Here is a 16,180-nt window from a genome sequence, read left to right as displayed (position 1 = left end):
GTTTTTCTTGTCCTTTTTGTGAGCAGAGTTTAATCCCACCATATATTAGAGCGTGTTACAAAGTAGAGAATAAAACACCATGACATTGTTGTAAAAATAAAACTATACACGTCAATGGAAAGAAGTAGATTTCATTCTGTGGGAAATCTTAATGTTATGATGACGAGCTTCAAAATGAGAGGGTAAGGGAAGATCATTTAATAAGCAGTTCTGGGACTACTGGACAAAAATGTAGGGGGAAAAATAGTCATACTTTGCACCACTCCCTGCAAAATAAAATGGACACACAGTGGGAATTAAACTTTAGAAATCAAATCCTATAAAACTAGCAGAAGCTGAAGTAGACCATTACTGAGTTAGTGGAGAACAGCTAAGTTCTGCTTTGAAGCCATGACCCTCCAACAAACTAAACCAAACCAAACCACACAGGCCCAACAAGGAAATGCTGACAAAATCCACAATGTAAGAAAACATGGTGCACTCTGCAAAGTAACAAAACTAGTGGTAAGAGCCACGGACTGAGGAAGACAATGACAGACAGAAGTGAAGGAGCCCCACGTGTGAGCTGGGCATTCTAAGTTCTTGCAGCTGCCGGGCTTTGCTCACAACCAGCGTGGCTGTGAGGCAGGCCAGGGCACCCCCAGAGGAAGTGGGGAAGCTGTGGAGTTGGCGAAAGCCTGTGAGGTCCTGCTGGCTTGGACGCAGTCTCAGCTTCCGACCTATGGCCCCAGGCAAGGTTCACTCAACCCTCCGCCCCCACGACTCCTGCCGGGGCCAAGACCACCCAGGCTCACGGTGCACAGACAGGCTTCTCCGGGATGCTCCGATGCCCCCGCGGGCTCCTCTTGGGGCTGTGGACCGCCCTCTTTCTTGCGTGTTTCATCAGGTTTTGGAGCCGCGGTTTCCTCATTCAAGAGCGGAGGATATTGGCTACTTCAGACCATTTCTGTGCACCTACTGTGTTCCAAGCGCATAGTGTCGGGGATACAGCAATGATGAGTACAAAGTCCTGGCCCCAGAGGAGCTTTTATCCTGAAAGTGGGTAGTCGTGATGGGATTAGGGGCGGGAAGATAGAATAAACAAATAAACGCTCAGGATAATTTAAAGTCAAATGTTATAAAGAAAACACGACTGGGTTGTGCAAGTGCTGTACGGAAAACAAACCAAGATTGTGCAAGGGTGCTTTGTGGGTTTTGGGGAGGAGGCGTGCAGAGTGGGAAGGGAGAATGCCCTAAAAGGCTGCAGGAAGTCAGGGAAACAAGAGACCGAGTCTCTTGGACTGTTTCTTTGTTTGTTTTGTTTTGCTATTTTATTTATTTTTTCTCTTGGGCTGTTTCTAGTTCAAGTCCTTGAAGCCTGTAGAGGAAGTAGGGAGCGTCTCTGCCTCTTCCCTGAAGAGCAAGAGGGCCTGGGAGAATCGTGAATTCAGTCCTGGCTTGGGTTTGGGGTCACTGCCTCCTCTTCTCCTCCTTCCTAACCCTTACCCTTCCTCCTTAGGACAGTTGGGCCACCCGTCTCCCCCAGCACTCCGTAAGGATGGCGACTAACGGAAGGTAGGAGGGTAGGGGCTGGGTCCCTCTGAGCAGAATTTGAATCTCCTGTTGAATGCCCAGTGCATTATGTACGGGCTTAGGGGAGCAGCAGGGCTAGGGCAGAAAAAAGGGACTTTTCTTTTAAACATCACTCGATGTTTCCCAAACAGCATCAAGGAACCATCGAGGGAAAGCCCCACTGCTTGACCCCTCACGAGCCTCGTGTCGTTCCGTAAGGTCTTTACTTTGAGTGAAGGTGGAGGGCGGGAGCGGGGGAGGCACAGGGCTTCTGGACGCCGAGCCGCCGCGCGCACCCCCGCTGGCCAGCCAGTAGGACGCCCCCATTCCTTCCCGCCGCCCCGGGAGCCCCGGGCGGGCCGACAGCCTCGGGCGCCCGGGGGAGCCCCGGCGCAGCGCCCGGACGGCGGGAGCGGTGGCGGGCGGAAGCTGCCGGGATGCTGCGGGCGACTCCACTCCTGGCGCGCGGGAGGGGGAGGCTCGGCCAACCCTCCGCTAGACAGCGAGTGGGAGAGTCCGAGCCGCCGAGCAACCGCCGCGGCTTCCGGTTCCGAGGACGGCGGCGCCGGAAGCCGGGGCCCGGGGGCGGGGCCAGGTGGGAGCCGGCGGGCGCGGCCCGAGGGCGGGGCGCTGGGCGGGCGGCACCGGCGCGCTGGGCGGCTCCTTCCCCGGGCTGCCGGGCGCCGGCTTGCCTCCGAAGTCCTGCGAGTGAGCCCCCCGACCAGTCCTCCCTTGGGCTCGTTTTCTCTCAGACGTCTGGCCGGGCCGCGAGTTGGACCCCCGCAGACTCACAGGACTCACGAGGAACCGCCCGTGCGGTGGGAGTCGCTGGAGCTCAGACGTCCCATCCCAGTGCGACCTGGCCCGGTCCGAGGTAACTCCTTGTGGACGTGGGAGCCAGGCAGGGCAGTCCACTTAGGTCTTTTGAAGGATGAGTAGGAGTTTGCCAGTTATTTGCACGTTAATGCAGTTATAACTCCCAGTAGGGACTGCAGTCCATGAAGAGTGGTGGGCTTTTTACTCCTTCCAGTTTTGGTTAATGACAAAAGAAGGATTTGAAACTTGAAGTAAAGATGCGAAATGAAGAAAAGGAACAGAGTGATATAATATAGTGACGGTGACGGGTGTGGGGTAGGGCGGAGGGGTCAGCGTTAGATACTGTGGTCTAGGAGAGCATCTCTGAAGAAACGACGTTTGCATTTGAGACCCTAATAAGGAGCTGGCCATGGGGAAATCTGGGAGCAGTGTGTTCCAGGTAGAGGGAACAGCCAGTGCAAAAGCCCTGAGGTAGAAATAAACTTATGTTCAAGAAATAGAAAGAAGGCTAGTGTGGTTGGAATATGACTATTAAGGTAGTGGTAGGTGATGAGGTTGAAGAGGTGATTGGGAGTTGACTCACGTAGAGCCTTGTAAGCCATTACAAGAAAGGGGAATTTTATTCTAAGGACAATGGAAATCTTTTGGGTTTTGAGCAGAGGAGTGATGTGTAAGGTGAAAAATGGATAGAGGCTCGGGGTGCAAAAAATTGTGTTGGGTCATTGGAGGTTGTCCAGTTCTGTGTCAAGCAAAAGGGACCTTTCTATAATTTTCACAAAGTTCGCTTCTTCCCCCTGGCTCCAGAAAGGATGCTGAAGACTGGGGACAACACCCCTATGTATGCCTTGGTGGGGATTTTAATATTACACTCATGTCTCTTCCTGCCCAACCCTGGCAGGTTTGAGCTCAGTCCTCCTGGTCCAAGGGTTAGGAAATGGATGCACCCACCGTGGACCAGGAGCTGGGCTGGGCACTGAGGGGAGAGAGGATGAGATTGGACTCCAGCCCTGAGCAGCTCACACTCATGGGAGGAGACAGATGTGTGAGTAGGCAGTTACTGTGCCGCAGTGCTGAGAACTCAGATGTGTGTGGTACGGCAGCCTCGACAGAGGTTTGGTTTGTGAAGCAGAGGAGATTTCATTGAGAGCTTCGTGGGGGAGCTGACGATTAAACTGCATCTTGTGTTCTCCTTGCAGAGAAGAGTGGAGGGCACGCTAGACCCAGGAACAGCTTGTGCCGAGGAAGCGAATGTACAGTTGCAAAGGGCTCATATGTCAAACCATGGCAGTGATGAGTGAAGGGGGTGACAGGATCTGATGTGTTGTTTTGGAGTGATCACCCTGGTAGATAATTTCTGTCCATGTGACACCTTGGGGAGGAGAGCTTAGGACAATGGAAATGAAATTACACTGGATTAATCCTGAAGACAAACTCACACACTCATTCATCCTTGTGCCTGGTGAGGATGACCGACTGTGATTAAGGCAGAGCGGCTCACCCTGTACGCACTGAATTGGCCTCCTGGGCTTTTCAGATGGAATACCTGAAAGCAGTTCTGTTTTCCCATCTCATTTATTTTATTTAAAAATATTTTATTGAGGTGATCACACTTTCCTGGTACATTTAAATGATTCAAAGGGCAGGCCTTTTTTTTTTTTTTCTCCTTTGCATTTACTTGCATATTCCCTTTTATCCTCAGTCCTCTCTCCCCTACTCCAGCACCCCCACCCCTCGTAGTAAACCACTCTAATGTCTTTGGTACACAGCCTTTTATTTGCATGTATATATATATTTTTTAAGTGGAAGTACTGGGGCTTGAACCCAGGACTTCATGCATGGTAAACATGCACTTTACCACTGAGCTTTTCCCACCCGCTGTATGCATATGCATGTATTTTTAAGCTACGTAAATGGTATTCTGCCTGGTCTTCATTTTGTTTTGTCTTTTCCCTTCAGTGCCATGTTTTGGATCTTACTGATGTTGCTGTGGGTGTATCTGGAACATGGTTTCTCAGTTCTACCCAGGTTTCCGTAGATGCATCCCCTACATTTTTACTTCCTGACTTAACCACTTCCCCCTGTGATGAGGCCCCTATGCTGTGTCCAACTCGCTACTGCAACACACAGCACTGGGATGAAAAATCTTGTACCCACCTCCTTCCTCAGCTTTTTAACATAATTTCAAAATGCTGACTTGGGCTTCCCTTTGATAGTCCTGGTGTTGGTGTCTGACAGGGCCAGATTTTGACCGTGGTGAGGTCCTGACCTTTTTTGAGCTGTGATTATTTTGGGTAAATTACATTCTTTTGTGCTGCCGTCTTTCCCAGTTGATCATCTCACAGGCTCTGTGGTTACTTTCCTGTTTCTTGTTGTCCTTAATTGTTGCTCTACACTCACTCCAACCATAAATACTGGCTGCTTTCCTTCGTGGTGAGGTGGTGGCCTGCTAGGCTGGTCCAGAGAGTACTGTGATGCGAAGTGTTTCAGAAAAGTGCCCTTGAGCCTGGAGCCTGACTGCCTAGCTTCGGTTCCAGGTCCTCCACTTTCCAGCTGCGTGACCTTGGGCAATTTATTTAATCTTTCTGAGTTTTATTTTCTCGTCTGTAAAGTGGGTCTAGTAATTGTACCTACCTCATAGTGTTTTTATAAGAATTAAGTAAATTAGTTGATGCGTGCCAAGTCAATAGAACAGTTCCTGTCGCATAATAAGCCCTTATGAAATATTAACTAATAATAGCAATAATAATAATAACTATATTATTATTTCTGATAGGTGTCCCTGTTATATTTTGCCCATAATGGCTCATATGCATTATAGGGTATTTCCTCAGGGGACATGAAGAGGGGGCAAGTCTTCTAGACACCATGATTACAAATTCTAGCGTGACAGCATCGATTATAAGGAGAGAGGTCGTAAACACATCTCAAGGCCCTGTCTGATAAGGAGGCAGTGGCTACGGGCTGGGCCGAAATGATGAGGTCAGGCCTGACGGTGCTTGGGGGAATGGGGAGAGAGTCTGGAGAAACTGGGAGAATCCCGGTGGTCACTTTGGACACAGGATTCTCTTTGTGATGTTACTCTGAACCCTTCTTTGAGAGAATGAACAGCTGGCTGGATTTGAACGTTTGAGGGGACATCGGACAGAGCCTCTCACTTCAGATCCTGTCTTAGATGGAAGGATAGGGGCATGAAATCAACTCTGTCCCCAGCATTCTGAGGATTGTCCATGTGTTCAGTGCAGAAGGCTGCTCTGAAATGGAGGGGAGCAGTGGCCCGGGATGGAGGGGACTTAGGCATGGGACCTCAGTGGTGGGAAGGCTGGGACAAGAGAAGTGAACTTTAAACGGTAAAATGAAGAGGGAAGGTTGTGTTACAGCAAGAGATGTTCTAGTCTGGTGGGAGAGGCAGGCCTCGGCCAGATCATTACCCAGTGATCAGAACTGAAACAGAAGGTTGCTAGGCGAGAGTGGAGGGAGCCAGGCGGGAGCAGGCTGGGGACAGCGGCGGGAGATGACCTCTGAGCTGCCTCGCAAAGGATGAGCTGGCTTCTCAAGTGGTCAGGGAGCGGAGGGACAGTGGGGAGCATACCAAGGCACGGAGCTGTGAGGGAGCAGAGGTTCCTGCTGGCAGAACACAAGCCGCCCGTCTGAGCGGCTGAGGCGGGAGTGGTGGGTGAGGCCGGTCAGGCCACTGCCATCAGCCTTGGTCCCTCAGACTGCGCTTTCAAACATCAGCCATTCGAGGACTGCCTTCACGGCTTCTCTCTCCGTCGTGTGTGGAAAACCAGGTCCACTCGCTGAGGAGAAGGTGGCCCTAGTGAACGTGTGAAAGCACGTGACATACGATCGCACAGAGAGTACTGCTCGCTGAAGGCTCTGCAAGGCCTGCCCTCTCTTCTGATTAAAAGGAGAGGGGAAAAAGTAAATAAATAAAAATAAAAAGAGAGGAACAAGGATTCTAATGAAAAGAGTTGAGAGTGGGGTATAGCTCATTGGTAGAGTGTGTGCTTAGCATACGTGAAGTCTGGGGTTCAATCCCCAGTGCCTCCAGTAAATAAATAAACAAACAAACCTAACTACCTCCTACCCCCCCAAAAAACAAAACAAAACAAATTAAAAAGAACTGAAAACAGTAATTTTCTCACCATGATTCAAAAAACCCCTGTCCTCACACCTGCCTGCACCCTGCGATGGGCACCCTGGGGTGATGGCACGGGTATGTTAGGCTGGGAATTTCTGAGCATTGAGATACGATATGGGAATAGTGAGGGGGATCTGGGAGCCCTTGTCACCATGTCCCTCTGGCCCAGATGGGGCCTGATGCAGTGGACACCCTACCTGTGCCCCCAGGCAGAGGCCGCCATGGAGCAGTGCGCGAGTGTGGAGAGAGAGGTGGACAAGGTCCTACAGAAGTTCCTGACCTACGGGCAGCACTGTGAGCAGAGCCTGGAGGAGCTGCTGCACCACGTAGGCCAGCTACGGGCTGAGCTGGCCAGCGCAGGTGGGTGTCCCTGCACGAGAGCCCCGCACCTGCCTCCCTCAGGGCCCCGGGGACCCCCAGGCTACTTGGTGCCAGGGTTCTGGAAGGATGATGGTTAGGACATTGACACATGGGTCCCTAGGCCTCCTTGAAAGAGGATAATGGAAGTGTCTGAACTATTTCCAAAACGCCCATCAGAAATTATTCATCTACCTGAGATTATTTTCATGTATACTTTGTTTTCAATTTGCTTTTCTATTTTGAGTTTTTAAGACATTTTAAGATAATTTTGCATTTACAGAAAAGTTCCAAGATTAGTGTAAAGAGCTCGCATCGATACCCTTCGCCCAGGTCCGCCCACTGCTAGTCCGTCGCCACATTTGCTTTATTAGTTCTCTTGCATATTCTTAATTCTTTTTAAACCATTAGGAAGTACATACTCCTTTGTCCCTAAACCTTTGGTGTGGCTTTCCTAAGATCAAAGGCATTCTTTTACATAAGCACAGTATAATTATTAAAATAAGAAGTTAAACATTAGTATAATACTATGACCTAATACATCTAGCTCATATTTTAATTTGCCAATATCCAGTAATTTTCATAAAACATTTTAATTTTATTTCCCAGTCCAGGATCCAATCCAAGATCAAGTACTGCATTTAGTTTTTCATGTCTAATCTTTAGTTTTTTCAGTCTGGGACATTTTCTCTGCCTGCCTTTGTCTTTCATGACATCGACATTTTTGGAAACATTAAGGCCATGATTTTGCAGAATGGCTCTCGGTTTGGACTTGTTTGCTGTTTTCTCATCATTTTTTCATTTGGGGCAGGAGTCCTTCAGAACTGATGTGTTTCTCAGTGCATCACACCAGGAGGTACAAGGTATCAATTTGTTGCATTACTGGTAGTGTTAAGTTTGGTTACTTGGTTATGATGGTGTCTGTCAGGTTCCGGTGCCCTAAAGTTAATAGTTTTTTCTTTAGAGTTAATTCGTAAGTAATTTGTGGGGAGGTACTTTGAGATTATAAATTTCCTGTGCTTTATCAAACTTCAGCCCACAATTTTAGCATCCATTAATTCTTGCCTGAATTAAGCATTACAAAGTAAGTTGCAATATCAGTGATTTTTCCTGCTCTGTCATTCCCTATACATTTACTAGTTGTCATTCAACTGTAAGAAAGAAGCTTTCAAGAAGGGAGGGTGTAGCTCATTGGTAGAGTGCGTGCTTAGTATGCGGGAGGTCCTGGGTTCAGTCTCCAGTACCTCCATTAAAAAAAAATTTAATAAATAAATCTAATTATTTCCTCCCCTCTTAAAAAGAAAAAAGCTTTCCCATCTCCCTTATTTATGTATTTATGTATATATGTATTTATTTTTTCAAGTTCATGCTCATAAATTCTTATTTTATTCAGTGGGTTATACTGCATTACTATTATTATTTATTTTGATGATCAAATTGGCTTAGATTTGACCAGAGGTAACCCCTGGTTCTTATATCCTTTATTTTTTAACTGAGCTATAATTCACATTAAAATTTACCTAGATTTTTAGAAAACAAACAAAAACAAAAAACAGGAAAAGAGAACAATAAAATAAAATTCACTGTTTTCAAGTGTACAGTTTAGTGGTTTGTAGTATATTTACATAATTGTACGGTCATTACCACTCACTAATTTCAGAACATACTCATCACTCCAAAAACAAACCCTGCCCATTAATAATCACTCCATTTCTCCTTCTCCCTCAGCCCCTGGCAACCGCTAACCTGCTTCCTCCTGATGGACTTACCTATTCTGGACACTTCCTACAAATGGAGTCATACAACATGTGGTCTTTTATGTTCTTTCACTCCGCAGGTTCTCAAAGTTCATCCCTGTTGAATCGTTACTTCATTCTTTTTTATGTGCTGGGTCTTATGGTACCTCTCTGTTCGACTTCTTGAGGAACTGGCAAACTATTTTTCAGAGTAGCTGCAACATTTCACATGCCCACCAGCAATGTGTGAGTTCCAGTTTCCCCACATCCTCGCCAACACTTGTTATTACCTGTCTTTTTGATGATGGCCATCCTAGTAGGAGTAGGTGGGTGGCCCAGCTACCTCCTCTTGTTTGTATTTGTCAGGACTCATTCAGTTACAAGTGACAGAAGCCCAGCCCACATAGCTTAAATAACAGACAAACAAAAGGGAGGGGGTGCTGGGTTTATAGACTCAGGTGACTGATAGGTCCAGCCCAGCTGGGTCTAGGTGCTCAGGTGATACCTTCAATCTACACTGGCTTCCTTCTCAGAGCAGTGGTCCCCTGAGGTGGCCATGGTGCTCCGGCAGCCTCAGTTTGTTTAATAACCTGGCAGAATGCGTCTGTCTCCCAGGGCTTCTGATCTTGGAGCTGAGATGCTCCCTGGCCCTCTTGGCTCACATTCCCTTCCTTGTGTCATGTTTCCTTCCCTGAACTGAGGTTCTGCCATCTAAAGAAGGGGCGTAGATGCTGGGCTGGAAGGAACGACTCCATTCCCTGTCTGCCCTCCTCTGTTCCAAGTCTCACATGCTCTTGGTGGTTGGTGTGGCTCCAACCCAGCCAGAAAGCTGGAAATCACTGTGACCCTGGAATCCAGAGCCAGAAGTGTCCCTGAGCTTCCCTGGAGACCATGGCCTGCCTGGTGTCCTCTGGGCAACTAAGGGCATTAACAAGTGGACAGCGCTTTATGGTTCAGAGCCTTCCCGCATGGCATCTCCCTCAAGATAAGGAGCCATCTGCTGTGGTGGTGAGGCATGCGGGCTTCAGATCTCTCACTGCTGTGAGATCTGGCGAGTTACTTCCTCGGCTTCCTCAGCTATAGGACGGGATCCTGAGAGTGCCCCCTGCAGAGCATGATGGTGAGGACTGAATGAGCCAAAACAAAGTACCTAAGTGCCATATCATCTTCATTCACAGCAACCTACAAGGCTGGTGCTCTCACCCCTGTTTTGCAGATGAGGAAATGAAGACTCCAAGAGATGAACCGGCTTGTCCCACTTGACCAATTCCAAGTCATGCAGTTAAAAAGTGGCAGGAACAGGAGGAGAAGCTGAGTCTTTCAGTCTGCAGTTCAGGGCTCCTTCCTGGGCCTCCGTGCTGACATTTAGAATAAGGAGGCCGGGACAAGGTCTGCTCCTCTGGGTCCCAACTCATTGCCAGTGTTTCTCTGCAGCCCTCCAGGGGACCCCTCTCTCAGCCACCCTCTCCCTGGTGATGTCCCAGTGCTGCCAGAAGATAAAAGACACCGTGCAGAAACTGGCTTCGGACCACAAGGACATTCACAGCAGTGTCTCCCGAGTGGGCAAAGCCATTGACAGGGTGAGCAGGTGGGCGGCCCCAGCCCGGGGGCGGGAGTACCTGCCACTGGTGCGCAGCGAGCTCCCCAGGAAGCCAGAGCGAGAAGTGCGAGCCTGAGTCACAGCGCCCTGTTTCTCGTCCTCGTCAGAACTTTGACTCTGAGATTTGCGGTGTAGTCTCCGATGCGGTGTGGGACTCGCGGGAGAAGCAGCAGCAGATCCTGCAGATGGCCATAGTGGAGCACCTGTACCAGCAGGGCATGCTCAGTGTCGCCGAGGAGCTGTGCCAGGTAACGGGCCGGCTGGGGAGCGCTGGCTCTCCGCTTGGTGGTTTTCTTTACATTAGGTCCCTGTTACTCTTTTTTATTTTTATTTTTTGTGTCCACACAAGTCAGTTTGTTTACATGACTCAGATACGTGCATCGTCAGTCTCTGAGTCTGATAGGTGTACGTGTTCTCAGAGACCCGTCTCCAGTGGGCGGGAGGCCCCGCAGGGCACCCTCGCGTCTGGACTGCGCACGGGAAGTCCAGGTTCCCTTCGAGGCCTCTCCTTCACTTTGCTTCCATTGTAGACCAGCCCCTTTCTGTTGATGCCTTCTTTCTTTAAATGAGTTAATATCTATTTTTAAAATTTTATTTAATCTATTTAAACTAAAAAACTCAAAACAGTTTACCGTTTTCTCCCACTCCCTACCCTCTGCCTCTGGAAGCCACCAATCTGTTCTCTGCATGTATGCTCTTGGCTTTTTTAGAAAATTTTTTAGGTTCCACATATAAGTGAGATGATATGGTATTTGTCTGTCTCAGCTGACGTATTTCACTCAGCATAATGCCCTTGAGCTCCATCCGTGTTATCACAAATGACAGGATGTCCTTTTTTTAATGGCTGAATATTATATCGTATGTCTATATATATATATCACATTTTCATTATTTATCTGTCGATGGACACTTAGGTTGTTTCCTCATCTGGGCTATTGTAAATAACGCTGCAATGAACATGGGGGTTCTTTGGATAAACACCCAGAAGTGGGATTGCTGGATCGTATGGTAGCTCTCTTGTTCATTTTTTGAGGAACCTCCATACTGTTATCCACAGTGGCTGCAGTAATTTATGCTCCCATCAGAGGTGAATGAGGATTCCCTTTTCTCCACATCCTTACCAACGCTTGTTCTTTCTTGTCTTTCTGGGAACAGCCATTCTGACAGGTGTGAGGTGGTGTCTCACTGGTGTTGGTTTGCCTTGCCCTGATGATTACTGACGTAGAGCATCTGTTCATGTGCCCGTTGGCCATTTTGTTGCCGCCTTTGGAAAAATATCTATTCAGATCTCCTGTCCATTTAAAAAATCAGATTGCTTATTTTTTTTGCTATTGAGTTATATGAGTTCTTTATATATTTTGGATATTAGCCCCTTATCAGATGTGTAATTTGCAAATATTTTCTTCCATTCAGTAGGTCACCTTTTCATCTTGTTGATGGTTTCCTTTGTTGTGCAGAAGCTTTAAATTTAATTTGACGTTGTCCTACTTGTTTGTTTTTGCTTTTGTGGCTTCTTTAAATAAATCTATTTTAGAAATCAGTGTCTTTGACATAAATAGAAAGTGGCTATAAAAATATTACAATGAAAAGTGAAGTTATTAATTTCTAGCTAGAGTTGATTGCCAGGCAGGTTCTGAGTGCCTGACAATCCCTTTCTTAAAAAGGAAGATGAGTAAAATGGCAGAGTAGCCTTGTTAGGGTTAGAGACGCACTAGCAGTGGAAGTAAAGGGTACCTTCCCTGAATGTAATGAGGATTGAAAAGGAATAATTTTCTCTCCATGCTACTCAGTATGGGTGCCCAGTACCCCACAGGTGGGGTGGGATTTGTATCTGCCCTCCAGGAGGCCAGCATGCAGCTGTCAGCCTCCCAGAACTGTGGTGGAAATGAGGGGTCCAAGTGGCTGGCAGGAGGCTGTGGCTTCTCTTGCAAAACCTGGCCCTCACTAGCCTGTCTTTTGTGGATAAGGTTTTATTAGGTGCAGAGCAGATAGTTTTGGAAACACTGTGCTCCAGGGGTGGATTGCTCTCTCTCCCTGCAGGAATCAACGCTGAATGTGGACTTGGATTTCAAGCAGCCTTTCCTGGAGTTGAATCGAATCCTGGAAGCTCTGCACGAACAAGACCTGGGGCCAGCACTGGAGTAAGTTGGCCCCTGGGGGGTCTGCGGGGGCAGGGCTTGTCTGTGTTCTTCACCTCACCCGCGGTACATGACGTGCCCCCCTCCCGTCTCAGGGGCCTCACGTAGGCTTCTGAAGGCTCTGCGGGGGCCCTTTCCCTTGCGCCACCGGCTCCACGCTCGCCTGGCCCCTTCCTCCCCAGGTGGGCCATCTCCCACAGGCAGCGCCTGCTCGAGCTCAACAGCTCCCTGGAGTTCAAGCTGCACCGACTGCACTTCATCCGCCTCCTGGCAGGCGGCCCCGAGAAGCAGCTGGAGGCCCTCAGCTACGCCCGGCACTTCCAGCCCTTTGCTCGGCTGCACCAGCGGGGTGTGTGTCCCGGGTGCCTGGGGTGGGCACGGCTGGGCTCTGGCCGGGGGTCAGCATGTGCAGGATTGCCCGTCCCTGCCCCACGTGGGGCCCCGGCGCCACCATCTCCCAGGTGAACTCCAGACTCAAGGCCCTTCCTTGCCTGCCTCTGATGCACCCTCCTAGCTTCATCTCACACCGCCTCAGGGGTGCCCCTGCCCTGCGCCACACACGCCCCACCCAGAGCACACCGCCACCCACTGGCCCCCACACCAGGACTTCCAGACCCCAGCGGTTTTAGCCTCACTTTCCAGATGTCCACAGTTAGTAGCCCCCCGACTGCCAGTAACTGTTCCTTTAGCTCCACTCACGCTTATTACTTCACGTTTTACTTAGAAATGAACACCAGCAACGTTACGGAATCTTAGCTAGCTGCTGCTGCCTCCTGAAGGCTTTTTAAAAAGGAAGGTTAGCTAGTGTTTGGAGAATAGAGATGTGAGCACCAACCTGAGACGGCGCCTGGATGTGACTGGAAGGGTGGGAAGAGAACTGAAGCCCCTCCCTACCTGCTGCACGTGGTCACGCCTGCCCCGCCCCACAGAAGCAGCCCAGAGGCCCCACCTCAGCACTGGATTTTAGAGAAAACCGGTTTTGCTGGAGGGCATTTTAATCCCTGCTTGGCCGGGTCACCGGCCTGGGAGCCACAGGGCTCAGCCTGCTCCCCCTGCTGCCCCCACAGCCCTGCCCCCGCCCTGGGGCTGGATGCAGAGTCCTGGGGAGAGGCTGCGCCCTGACATCCCCTTGCCTCCTAGAGATCCAGGTGATGATGGGCAGTCTGGTGTACCTGCGGCTGGGCTTGGAGAAGTCCCCCTACTGCCACCTCCTGGACAGCAGCCACTGGGCCGAGATCTGCGAGACCTTTACGCGCGATGCTTGTTCCCTGCTGGGGCTTTCCGTGGAGTCCCCCCTCAGCGTCAGGTACAGCTGGCCCTGGGGGCACAGCCCCAGTGGGAGGGTTTTGAGGGAAACCCAGTTTGCCAAGGCCACATCGAGGGATGGTGCTCCTACCTAAAATGGCTGTCTCAGTCATTCTCCCAGGGAGGAATTACCTTTGTTTGTACAGTTGGAGAAACTGAGATTAGGAGAGCTGTGGCCCGAGGTCACCACAAGGTCAGCAGCAGGGTCAAGTTTCCCATTTTGTAAGATCTCTTGAACAAGGTCTGTGTCTCCCGCACCTCACCCCTGGATTGTCACAGCCCAGCCCTCTTACCAGCTCATCTCTCAAAGCCATTTCCCCTCAGGGAGACCTGAGAGTGGCTGAGTCACGTATGCTGAGAGCTTTCCTTTGGAAGGGTTCCTTTACAGTGACATTCTTCTCAGGGCTTCACACAAACCTGGGAGTTAGAGGTACTGCTGTCCTCGTCTTCCACGAGCAGACAGGCTCCTGGGGCCTCACAGGGAATAAGGGTCACCTGGACGCGGCCCCGCCGCACCCCACACCACGGCGGTGCATTTATTTACCCTGGCTGTGGGGTCTCACGCCATGCTCCAGCGTGGTGGCCTCCACCCTCCAATTTGTTACGACGGACTCGGGTTATAGAACAGTCTTCCCAGCAGGAGCATCACCGGCCCCTCAGACAGGACGGGTCTGTGCTGCGTGACCACCCTGTGCATAGTAGGTATTTGGTACCCAAGGCTGCAACCAGTCGGCTCCCCACTCCCACTCCATCGTTGTCAGAACTGAATCCACTTCCCCCATTTCTAAGCACCCTGGTTGATAGCCAGTGGCAGAGGTGCACTGTGACAGCAGAGGGGTAGACAGGCAGGATGGGGTCCTTTCAAACTCATCACTGCCCCTGTCACAGCCAGGACTTAGCAGTGGCTTAGGTGAGCAGATGTCTGCCCCCGGATGCTCCTTTTGTCTTTCCTGTAAGTTCTCAAAATTTGGGGTGCATTAGAATGACTCTCTAGAGTTCGACACACAACCACATTTTATGAGTGACCTGAGATTTTTAAGGACCAATTTGATCATGTGCCACTTTGGAACCCTGTCCTGAGTCATGTCCCGACGACAGTGTGCTGGTCCTTTTGTCTTGTCTGCTGGGTTCTTGGCGAGGTCACTCCAGCCCCTACTCTTTGTCCTGCAGCTTTGCCTCTGGCTGTGTGGCGCTGCCTGTGCTGATGAACATCAAAGCTGTGATCGAGCAGAGGCAGTGCACCGGGGTCTGGAGTCACAAGGACGAGTTACCGGTGAGGCCTGGCAGGGGGAGGTGCGGCGGAAGGCGCAGGGGAGGACAGCCGCCGCAGGAAGTGGGACTCACTGCTCTGCTGGCCTCCCCAGATTGAGATCGAACTAGGCATGAAGTGCTGGTACCACTCAGTGTTTGCGTGCCCCATCCTCCGCCAGCAGACGTCGGATTCCAACCCTCCCATCAAGCTCATCTGTGGCCATGTTATCTCCCGAGATGCACTCAACAAGCTCATTAACGGAGGAAAGTAAGTTCCCCGTGCGCTGTTCCACCTTGGCTTGACTGGTCTGCTGGCCAGCCCCGAGACGTTCTTGTTTCTCCTCCCCTTGTAGGCTGAAGTGTCCCTACTGTCCCATGGAGCAGAACCCCGCAGATGGCAAACGCATCATATTCTGATTCCTGCCTGAACTTTGCCGAAAGAGATTTTTCATCCAAGAGCCTCGGCCTGTCTCGGTAGGGGTGGTTGGCTTCCATGGACTGTGGTTCATTTCAGAGCAACTGGCTGAGGAGTGCCACCATGGGCAGGGGCCAAGGTGGGAGGTGAAGCATCCTGCACTGGGCAGCTGGCTCCGTGGCTCTGAGGGCAGGGAGACGCTGGCCTCTATACCGTGCTGTCTCTCCCTGTTTATTTTTGCTGCTTAGTAGCAACCGACAGAGGAGCAGAGGGCTTGGCCAGCACAGCGGACGTCTCCCATCCCTGCGCTCAGCCGGGTCTGTGACCGCCACGCCAGTTCCAGCCTCACAGCTGCGTGTCCACATCCCACTGTAAATAGTCCACGTTACAACCCGATGCCTTCGTTTTATAACTGAACAAATATATTCACAGGCCTCCTTCCTGCGCCACCCTTTAGCTTTACTGATGAAGCATTACTACGTGCCCACGGCACACAGGCACCGGGCGTGGCCTGGCTGCTGCTGTCGGTGGGAGCATGGTAGCCACACAGCTCAGTCAGAAAGAACCCAACCTGCATCTCTGATTGGGAGAAAAAGCTGGGAGATGTCAGGCTCTGGGCAAGGCGCGTTTACATATGCATATATGAAGTCTCATTACCTTCTCAGTAGGAATGAGTCTGAGGGGGATGCAGGAAGATGAAATGACTTGCCCAGAAGGGCTCACAGCTTATCAGAGAGCTTAGAGTTTTAAACCAGATCCAACCCTCGAGCCCAAGATCTTTCCAGTTTTTTCCCAGGGCGCCTGAAGCTTGGTTGCTAGGTGTACTGAGTCCTGCGTGGGGCCTTTGAGAGCAGGAAGGCACCATAAATC

The 16,180-nt window shown here is 50.4% G+C and overlaps 1 protein-coding gene across 10 annotated transcripts; it reads left to right on the top strand.

Annotated features, from left to right (window-relative positions):
• The first annotated feature begins 1,222 nt into the window (after positions 1–1,222).
• RMND5B (required for meiotic nuclear division 5 homolog B) lies at positions 1,223–15,759 on the top strand. Of its 10 annotated transcripts, none has more exons than XM_032464941.1 (12): positions 1,223–1,554; positions 1,704–1,765; positions 2,304–2,425; positions 6,718–6,868; positions 10,036–10,181; positions 10,309–10,449; positions 12,242–12,342; positions 12,522–12,688; positions 13,480–13,645; positions 14,815–14,917; positions 15,009–15,163; positions 15,249–15,759. In XM_032464941.1, exons 4-12 carry the CDS (start codon positions 6,730–6,732, stop codon positions 15,310–15,312), a joined length of 1,182 nt encoding a protein of 393 aa, XP_032320832.1. In that variant the 5' UTR covers positions 1,223–1,554; positions 1,704–1,765; positions 2,304–2,425; positions 6,718–6,729; the 3' UTR covers positions 15,313–15,759. The 10 variants fall into 10 exon arrangements, 8 of the variants coding, with proteins under 8 accessions (XP_032320832.1, XP_032320831.1, XP_032320830.1 ...); XM_032464940.1 differs by having other exon boundaries at positions 1,704–1,770; XR_004314187.1 differs by lacking the exons at positions 1,223–1,554; positions 1,704–1,765; positions 6,718–6,868 and adding an exon at positions 1,810–2,146 and having other exon boundaries at positions 2,304–2,392; positions 9,991–10,181; positions 15,249–15,369; positions 15,562–15,759.
• Positions 15,760–16,180: the final 421 nt, after the last annotated feature.

This window comes from Camelus ferus, chromosome 22, assembly GCF_009834535.1.
Source record: "Camelus ferus isolate YT-003-E chromosome 22, BCGSAC_Cfer_1.0, whole genome shotgun sequence".
Classification (NCBI taxonomy): domain Eukaryota; kingdom Metazoa; phylum Chordata; class Mammalia; order Artiodactyla; family Camelidae; genus Camelus; species Camelus ferus.
This window is presented reverse-complemented; position numbering and strand designations above follow the sequence as displayed.

Excerpts from the sequence above, each read along its gene's own strand:
- RMND5B (XM_032464939.1), top strand. The coding sequence starts at position 1,989 with ATGCTGCGGGCGACTCCACTCCTGGCGCGCGGGAGGGGGAGGCTCGGC. Across the intron at positions 10,182-10,308 it reads TGGGCAAAGCCATTGACAGG|AACTTTGACTCTGAGATTTG; the intron begins GTGAGCAGGTGG and ends CGTCCTCGTCAG. Across the intron at positions 13,646-14,814 it reads GAGTCCCCCCTCAGCGTCAG|CTTTGCCTCTGGCTGTGTGG; the intron begins GTACAGCTGGCC and ends TTTGTCCTGCAG.